Consider the following 10016-nt stretch of genomic DNA (forward strand, 5'->3'; position numbering starts at 1 on the left):
GGGTCAGTGTGTGAGCGGAGAGCCGGAGCAGTCCTCCACCTCCCCGCGGTTTCCGCCCGAGCAGCAGCGGCATGTAGACGCTCCTCAGAGCTTCTGATAAGTATTTATCGAGGAGCAGCAGCTGCTAGAGGAGAAGAAGAAGCGTTGCGGAGGAGTGAGGGGTGAGACTGAACATCATCAGAGCCGTGTTGAAAACCGTAAGAACAGATGGCCGGCGACAGTGGGGAAAGGAAACGGCTGCCGAAGAGACCGTCGTCCGTCCATGGAGAGGCGGATAAGGCGAGCGGCGGTGCAGCCGAGCCGGACAGGACTGCGTTCAGAGCGGTGAGCTGTGCGGAGCGCGGCGGCCGGAAAGAGCGAAGGGGAAAAGAAAACAGCGCGGGTAAAGCGAGCGCGTCGGCGCGGCCAAACCCGGAGAAGATGGAGGACACTGGGTGCTGCGGATCCGCCGACACGGCAGACCCCGGCCTTTTCTTCGACGAGGACAGCAACCACATTTTCCCAGTAGAGCAGTTCTTCGGAAACCTGGATGCAGTTCAGGTACCTCTTTTCCACGTGTCGGTTTTTTTTCTCTCTCCCGTTGTATTCACTTGACCTTGGCGTTTAGTCTCGTTATACATTATAGCTCTAAATGTGTGAAACTCCTATTTTATTTACCCTTTTATTTGGTGTAGTGTTTCAGGACCATTGCATGGTTCTGATTAAAAAAAACATGAATAGGGCGCCTTAATGTACAACCTGCACCGCGCGCGAGCCTGATCAAAAACTAACTAACTAACTAACTAAATGATTAAATCTATGATATTCACCCTACACATTTCAGCAACCATTTAGTATAGGTGTTCAAGGGACAATTCTATAGAATTGAATGTTGGATATAGTTTAGAGTATTCAATGTGCAGCTTGAATAGCAGTTCAGCCATTATTGTCTAAATAACTGCAACAAAAGTGAGTACACCCTAAGTAAACATGTCAAAACTGTGTCCAAAGTGTCAGTATATAGTCTGAGCACTATTGTTATGTAGCACTGCATTAATCCTCCTGGGCATGGAATTCACCACAGCTGCACAGGTTGTTGCTGGGATCCTCTTTCACTTATTTATAATGAGGTTGTGAAACTGCTGGATGTTTGACATTTACATTTACGTTTGCAGCATTTAGCAGACGCCCTTATACAGAGCGACGTACAAAAGTGCTTTGAGTCTCTAGTAATGAATAAATCTACACTATTACGCCAGATTACAAACTTAATATAAATATCTCTTGAATTCTACAACGCAAACTTGGAAAGTGCTAATTGAAGTGTTTCAGGAAGAGGTAGGTCTTCAGTCGTCGCTTGAAGATAGTCAGGGACTCCGTTGTACGGACATCTAGGGGAAGTTCATTCCACCACATCGGTAACAGAACAAAGAAGACCCTTGAAGTGTACTTACCTCTCATTCTGAGAGAAGGTGGTACCAGTCGAGCAGTGCTGGAGGATCTCAGACAGCGTGGTGCAGTGCGAGATGTGATGAGGTCTCTGAGGTAAGATGGTGCTGGTCCATTTTTGGCCTTTTTGGCCTTGTAGGCAAGCATCAGTGTTTTGAATCTGATACGTGCAGCTACTGGAAGCCAGTGAACTCACCTGGAACTCCCCCAGCTTCCACTTGAGGAGCCCAACAGGTGCTCAATAGGGTTCAGGTCTGGAGGCATACTTGGCAACTTCATTACCTTCAGCTTCCTTAGCAAGGCAGTTGTCATCTTGGTCTTGTGTTTGAGGTCGCTATTATGTTAAACTTATGGAAAACTGCTGTTTCCATAAACCCAGTTTCTGAAGGGAGGGCATTACATTTTTAATCTTAACAGACCACAGGACATGGTTTCAGTAATTTATGCTATTGGACAGGTTGTCCTCAGCAAAGTGTTTGTGGGTTTTCTTGTGAGCCAGCTTCAGAAGAGGCTTCCTTCTGGGACGACGGTCTGACTTGTTGCAGTGTGCGGCACATGTTCTGAGCAGACCTTCTGCTTTTGCAAACGGTAAAGCAATGCTTCTGCACAACACCAGGACTTCTTCGATTGACCCTTGTGAGGTCTGTTTCGAGAGAAAAATCTTGTTCTTTGATAAAAAAAAAAAAAAAAAAATACTATTTCAAATAGTTTGCTGTTTTGTAAAAGGAATATAATCTTTCAGGATCTACTGGTGTAGGGAAATATAAAAAAAACCTTGAAGGAAACCCGGTATTTGAAAAATAATAAATTTTTGCAGTTCTTGTACATTTTAGTTCAAATCCTATTGCATATATTGCAGACGTTTTGGGGTTTCAAATTCTACATTTAGTAGTTTTTGTTATTTCAAATATGTTTGTCCCATAATTAAATTTGCACATCACTTTAAAGATTTGAGATTTTGAAACAAGTATTTCTAAATGAACCAGTCAAACTGTGTTTTACATCATTTGTTTGCTCACATGGGCTTCCCCACATTTAACACCTGCAATTTTTAGTTTTTTTACAAACGTACGCAGTAGGATGGTTAGTATGTCACAGAAAAGACAAAAAGCAGTTGTTTTGCCTAGTTTTTTTTCTACTAACATTCTTTTTACCCTTTTCACCCTTAAATCCAAATAAAATGAACAAACAACGTTTAGTTAGGAAATTGTTTTGATTAACTTTTTGTTCTTTTTTTATGTTTATTTGTTCTTTTTTTGTGTACTTAAAGCATCTTCTAGCCACTGTAGACTCCTGAAAAGCCTGTGCTTAATCTCTTAGTTTAGTACTGACTGTGGTATTATTATTATTATTATTATTATTATTATTAATAATAATAAAAAAATTCAATTCAGTGTGATTCACCTTTTGACAAAGATTTGTATATTTTCCTTATTTTTTTTGCAGGACATTTCATACAAACCGACTGGCACAGAGGGAATGAGCAGACGAGAGTACAGGAGGCGTAATTACTACGCCAAAGAGGACAGCGATGATGAGCAGACATAACACATGCACAGGCTGAGTGTAGAACTCTGACGTATCCGTTGTGTGTACATTTTATTTAAAAATGTTTAATAATAGCAAAATCTTTATATATAGAACAAACATTTCCAAAGAACACTTTGTGAGGGTTTTATCCAATGTGAAATACAGAATTTTAAAGTTGTACATTTTTTAAGCCACTCTCAGCAGCATTTAACTTAATGTAACTACGAGGGACTGCCTGTTTTTCCATTCGATCATAGTTCTACCAGCATTCTGAGTGCACAACAGATTACTATCAGTCTGTCTTATTTCAGGAATTATGGTCATAAAGATGTTATCACAGTGAAGAAAGGTTTTGAGTATTAAACCAGGTTTTAAGTTTTTCAACTTTGTGTTGCAGCTACAGTGACTTGAAGCCTTGAGAAAGAGCACATTAAATATACATTATCAGAGCAGTAAACAATGTTGCAGTCTTGGCTTTTATTTAAAAAAAGGAATAAATGAAAGTTTGATTTTAAGAAGGGTTTTTGTGCAGCATGTTTGTAAAGTAAGTCTGAGTAGCACTAATTGTAAATTAAGACTTGGGATTGAAGTCTAAGATGAAAGGTACTGCAAGTTGAACAGCATAACAGTACTGCAGGGAAGAAAGATCAGTACACAAGGTAGATCAGAAGGTGTATACTGTATATACAGAATCTGTGTATAATTTAATTATTAAAAACATTTGAAAATGAAGCACTTAGAATTAAACCCTGTGCCCTTTGAATATGTCCACACACAAACACACACACACACACACACACACACACACAAACACACACATTCTGAGCTCAGGTTACTGTCTGTGTGGAGTGGATTGGCAACTCTAAAATGCACCTGGATGTTAGTGTGTGTGTGAACGCTTGTGTATGTGTGTGTGTGCCTGTTTCTTGGTGATGGACCGGTATCCCGTCCAGAGTATATTCCTGTTTTTTCCCAATATGCCTGAGAGGCTTCAGATCCACCCTCACCAGAGCACTTAATAAAACTGGATGAATAATATACTTTTGTAATGTGCATGTGTAAACGTTTTTACCATTGCGCTTGCCTAGAAAACAATTTTAGTCTCTCTCTCTCTCTCTCTCTCTCTCTCTCTCTCTCTCTCTCTCTCATTTATATATATATATATATATATATATATATATATATATATATATATATATATATATATATATATATATATATATATATATATATAAAATGTGAGTATGCTCATTCGTTTCATCACATTAAAAAGCATTGCATCATAATGTGAAGCACTTAAGTAACAAATAGTAGCTGTAGTTTTTGTTTATTTAGGGTTGTTTTTTTTTTTTTTTTAATAGACTGCAATATGATGAGACAAACGTAATGTGGACATGAATTGTTTACACGTCTTGTGATGTCATTTAAGTGCCTCAGTCAGGAAAAAAAATCATTGTATTTACATTTTCTAATGTCTGAATATTGTTGTTTGTTCTTAAATACCCGGTTGATGTTTTTTTTTGTTCTTGTGTCTATAAGTGTAATAATATCTTCGATCATATGTATGAGGATATTGCATTGACATGCTTGATTATATATGTTTATATATTTATGTGTAATCAAGTGAACGTTGAGTGAGTTAAGTTGCATTGTAAACCTGAAATGTATATGTAGTTCTGTGGATGAAACATTTGCACTAACTTTATATACAAAGATGTGACTTGTAAAGTTTTAAACTCATGTCTGTGTAAATTATTAGATAAAATCTGTCTTGGTTTACAATGATGACTATTTTTGTATTAAAAAGGACAAACCTTTATGTGCAAATTTTGTTACAAGTTGTTTTGTTTATACATTGTTAATTCGAAAAGAAGAACATTCTATATTATTTTACTTCACCCTTAAAAAAAATACTATACTCTGTCCAGAGAAAGTATAAATGTTTATTGATTTGAAAACAGCATGGAAATAAATGAAATTGTTTTGGCTTATGAAAGGAGATGTGTCTTTTGTATTATTAATGATCCACTTCTTCCCAAACATTATAGTGCTTCACGAAAATAGTTCAATGGATATTTTAATACAAACTACCCATTTTAACTGAATTTTAGCAATATTTTTCTTTCTGGATATTTGGTTCTTTTTTTTTTTTTTTTTTTTTACTGTTTGTAGGGACAAATATTTGAAACAGAACTGGAACTATTTAGTTTACTTCAAATCCGTCATTATAAAATGTTTTGGTAAAAAGTAATGCAGAAAATGTGAATTTCATTATAACTAAATCAGCAACATTTCTTTTTGTGGAAAAAACACTCAAAGGGGATTTTTCACACGTACAGCCCAGACGGATGATCCGCTGTGGCGACCCCTAATGGGAGCAGCCGAAAGAAGAAGAAGAAGAAGAAGAAGACAGCCCAGAAATGTTCAGTTGGCAAATGTTCCTCAAAAAACCTGAGTAAACAAAAAAAAAGTCTGACCAACGTTTTTCAGTAATTATGCATATCATCACAAGGATTCAATCTATTTAAAAAAAAATAGAAATATTGTACAGTGTCTTATAAAAGTTTATAATTTTGCAAACAAAATTAACCAGGGAAATGTGTCGCACCTAAAAAAAAAAAAAATCAAGAAAAACCTTTAGGAATTCTTTTTTTTTATATTGGATACATTTTTTTTTAATAATCCTGAGCTTTCTAAAGCAATTTTGTTCATAATGTAATTTCTATCCTTCTCACTTCCTTTTGCCCCGTTTATATATTTGGTGTGAATCACATGTTAGGTCATGAGCTCCTTTCTTGTGGCAAACAATGTGAACCAGCCTCAGATTTTCTACTGTGAATAACAGCTTGTAGAAATAGTCCAGATTTATATCACTGCTCTTTTTAGCTTGGAGTGCATTGAAAAGTGTGGGAATGATGGTTCTTTTCTTCTCGATCCTGAAATAGAGGAGTGTTAGAAAGCTATTTTGTGGTATGAGTACAAGAAATAGCTTCAGTCTTAGTGTTTTGCTGTTGAACCTGATAGTCTGAAGTTAGAAAAGAGAATTAGTGAAAAATAAAAATGAAAGAAAGAAAGAGTAATACAGAGGAGAGTCACGTGCACTTGTGCTGTCTCTCAGTATTGTGGTCAATAGGATTTATTTTTTAGTTGAGACATATAGAAATGATATTTTCTCACCTATGGTCCAGATTCCATGTGCTGAAAACAATTCTACTCTCACGGTTACTATATGGGTTTAATGAGTGGCGAGATTCACACTCTTCCAGATTAAAGGCACCCTGATAACACAAGTATACATCAAAGCGTAAAGTGATACATACATTCTTAAAGAAAAGTAAATACTCTAATACTGAATTCTGTGTCAATACTATGGTTTGATCAAACTCTATTTCAGCTTCTTCTATATCAGCATTTCTTGTGTATTGTAGTGATGATGGATGGTACCTGACAGGAGAACCAGCCCTCTTGGGTGCACAGACGATGGAGCTTCTTCTCTGTCCTGTCAAAGTAACTGCCATGATAGCGCATGGATTTCAGCTTTTCTGCCATGCTGGCTGCCACCTTCTGGTATTCATCTTTCTGCTTAGCATTCTGAATTGTGCATGCATGGCCGCTCACCTGGAGCAAAATAAACACTTATATCAGGCAACTGATACCTGTTCAATCACATTCCCAGGCTGAGAAACAATAAAACACAGTGGAGTTCTTCTCAGCCATTTTACAATCAACAATCAAAATAATAATATTCATTTAAAAGTCACCCTCTTAAGGACCTAAGATGAAGTGTTATCACCACCGAGCTCCCAGAAATGGTATTATTCCTTTTATATCATTTGTCATATAGTTCAGATATAGATGTGGATATGTGGATTATAATAACGGTACACTGTTCCATTTCTTTTATTTACAATATACATGTTTCTTTTTGAGGGTTTTTTATCTGTGGTTTGTCCACCATACAAGTTCCCCTGATTTATTTGTTTCTACAGAAACAAACAAGTGCAGCAGTGATTTGGTGCTGTTACAGAAAATTTAAACTTTCTATACAATCAGCAGTGAGAATTAAACGGTGGTGTGGTATTACATTGTGCAGTGATAAGAAGAGAAGCTGCCAGATATATAAAAGATGAAGAGAAGTTAAACAGTGCAGCACTTCTACCTCTTTCAGATATGACCGTATTCTTTGTTCACAGTTGTGCCTCATGTATGATGACTTGGTCTTAAATCTTGTGTCGATTCCTAGAAATGGACAAACAAGCAAATCGATACATTTTATGGCTTCCCTTAATGTTTGTTTTTTCACACAAAAAAAGCCACTTCAGTGGTATAAAATTATATGACGATGGGTAGGCAAATGATATATGTCCTGATTCACAAATACAATTATGGATTACGAAAAAATAATAAATGTAACTTGTAACTGATAAGAAAACCAAAGACTCAGTACCTTCAAACCAGTCCTCATCTTCTTCCCTGTTCTCCAGCTCTGCATTATCATTCAGAGTAAACAGGAGTTCACTGAGGATTTTTCTCCGCTTCGCTGAATGCTCATCGGTCAGTAGCTGTTGCGCTGCAGTGATCAGCGCTTCTGAGTGTCTGTCCAGCCCAAGGATTTGGTTGAGGTCATATGCCACTACGGTGGAGGAGATAGAGGTGGGGGTTTTTTGTCACATATGCATTACAATACAGTGAAATGCTTTCTTTACATAGGTCAGCTTGTTAGGAATCTGGAGTCAGAGCACAGGGTCAGCCAAGATACAAAACCCCCCTGGCAAAGGGAGGATTCATGGCCTTGTGAATGGACCCAACAGCTTGACAGTGCTGCGGCTTGAACCCCTGGTCTGTAACCCATGAGCTACGACTCCCTATATTTAAATATGATGATTCATGTTTTCTTTTGGTAGTATAAATAAATGTTATGGAAATTCTCCTCAGCCTAGGGTACAGATAATGTACTTCTACCCAAATAACAGCATACCTCAGCATGTTCATTCACCAAAATAGGGCACAGGTTCCCAACCATGGCTTGGAAACATTCCCTTGTCTAACACCCAGGAACATCTGCTTGTTATCTCATTAGTGGAATCAGGGGCTGGGGAGAAACTAGAATGTGCAAAGTAATGGTTCTTCAGGACCAGGTTTAAGAAGATGTGCTGTGGTGATGGATCGTTCATGAACGATTCATTCATTTTAAACAAGTCTTTAATGTGACTCAGAAGAACGAGTAGTCTCTAAAAGTGATTCGTTCATTTTCTACTGGACACCCTTGAGTAAAGCATCGCAAAATCCCTGTAAGTTATGTTCAGGAGAAAAAAAACTTTAGTTCTTCTTATGAGTCCTTTGATCCATGTCGTTTGTTCTTTTATCACGTGACTCCCATAGATGCTTTGCAATGCAGTAGATCAGAATTTTTTTTTTTGGTCTGAATCTTGACATTATTGGCACAATAATTATGGGAGTCCTGTGACACACAAAACTAATGAAACATTTTATTATTGTAACTATAGTCAAAGTTCATGTATGTAGACGTATTGGGGGATCTGTTTATTTAAAAATGTAACGTTTCATTTTATTTCTGATCAAAGGAACGAAATGAACCCAAATTATTTTGATGAACGAGATTCAAGGAACCAAGTAACTAAAATGATCCGATCTTCCCATCACTAATATGCTGTAATGAAGCAGAGACCCTGCGCATGCGCACTTCACTCACTTCCGTTCCAGCTCTGCCCATTTGGAAGTAGAACTAACTCAGTATTATCGGGAAGATGTAGGAAATAATCTTCGGTCAATATCGTCCCGTCCTCATACAAACAGCACTGTACCTTCGACACATGCATCTAGAAAACAAATACAAGAATACAATTAAGCCTCTGACTGACACAAAGGACACATTCAGGTGTTGTTGGTTTTATTTAACCTGAAGTAAACCGCATGCTTTCTTGATGAGTTCTTTCAGTGTAAACGCCGCCACGCCGACTTTTCTCGTTTCTCCAGCTCTCCTCACTTTCACCGGTTTTAGTTTTTTCTGTATTTTTGGCATGTTTTTATTTACGACACGGAAGCCGCGGAATATCAAATATGTGGGGTGTGTGGCTTTCTGGTATGACGTTTTGTTTATAGGCGGGGTAAAACGGGAAGCTGGGGTTACTACCGGTCACGAAGACCTACAACTTCCGGCGTGTCCTCCACATTTCTCACGTGTTATAACGTGTGCGGGGTTTCCAGGCCCAGTGTTTTCTCTGGACTTGCTGGACTGTAATTCTTGCATGTGCGTATAAAAAAATAGAAATAATAAAGAATTAAAGAAAAGAAGAAAGAAAATCTTTCTTCAGACATTCCAGTGATTTTAGGAAGATGGGATCAGAGTGAAGAGTCAGTCCCTGGAGCATAAATAATTAAGGGCCCTTCTCAAGGGCAATACTGGGGATTGAAACCCTGACCTTCCAATCTGTGACCCAGAGCCCTAATGAATAAGCTCCTACTTCCTCCTGGAATACAGTCATTCTCATGGGATGGTGATTGATCCTTCACACGCACCAAACCTAATAATTACAACCATATTCACAAAATGTGATGTTCAACAAAGATGATTATATAATCCATGATTCACAGTAATAGTAATGCAGTAAAGGAGGAAGATTTGGGAAATATGTTATTTAACATGTAAAGGCAGACTAGCAATTTCGCATTTTCCTTTTAATGGAGTTTTCATATTCTGGTTTCTCTGTAAACAATTTTTGTATGACGGATAAATAAGAAAGATGCAGGCAAGGATATGACTGTTTATAACTACTATGTTTGTAATAAAAGCTTAATTTCCAAAATGTTGCACAATAAATGTAATTATGAGAGTGAAATAAAAAATTTACCATTCTTTTAAAAAACAAAAACATACCTTTTGGTAGATTGCAGTGGTATAAGAATAAAAATCTTTAGGTAGTAATTTTCCAAATAATAGCATGGGTGAGATATTTTAGCACGTGTAGAAATAGTCAAAGGTTTAATGAATGATTTTAAAGTAATGAGCTTATAACAGTCTATCCAAGAGATATCAT

The 10016-nt window shown here is 37.4% G+C and overlaps 2 protein-coding genes across 2 annotated transcripts; one reads left to right on the top strand and one right to left on the bottom strand.

Annotated features, from left to right (window-relative positions):
• cUnh1orf174 (chromosome Un C1orf174 homolog) lies at nt 1-3138 on the top strand. The gene is made up of 2 exons (XM_083553522.1): nt 1-540; nt 2875-3138. The coding sequence occupies exons 1-2, from the start codon at nt 208-210 to the stop codon at nt 2974-2976; spliced, it is 435 nt and encodes a 144-aa protein (XP_083409648.1). The 5' UTR covers nt 1-207; the 3' UTR covers nt 2977-3138.
• Nucleotides 3139-5551: 2413 nt separating this feature from the next.
• dffb (DNA fragmentation factor, beta polypeptide (caspase-activated DNase)) lies at nt 5552-9078 on the bottom strand. The gene is made up of 7 exons (XM_083553548.1): nt 8879-9078; nt 8672-8798; nt 7406-7591; nt 7118-7197; nt 6403-6576; nt 6136-6236; nt 5552-5894 (listed from the first exon to the last, which is right to left on the bottom strand). The coding sequence occupies exons 1-7, from the start codon at nt 8999-9001 to the stop codon at nt 5690-5692; spliced, it is 996 nt and encodes a 331-aa protein (XP_083409674.1). The 5' UTR covers nt 9002-9078; the 3' UTR covers nt 5552-5689.
• Nucleotides 9079-10016: the final 938 nt, after the last annotated feature.

This window comes from Silurus aristotelis (genome assembly GCF_946808225.1).
Source record: "Silurus aristotelis genome assembly, chromosome: 11".
Classification (NCBI taxonomy): domain Eukaryota; kingdom Metazoa; phylum Chordata; class Actinopteri; order Siluriformes; family Siluridae; genus Silurus; species Silurus aristotelis.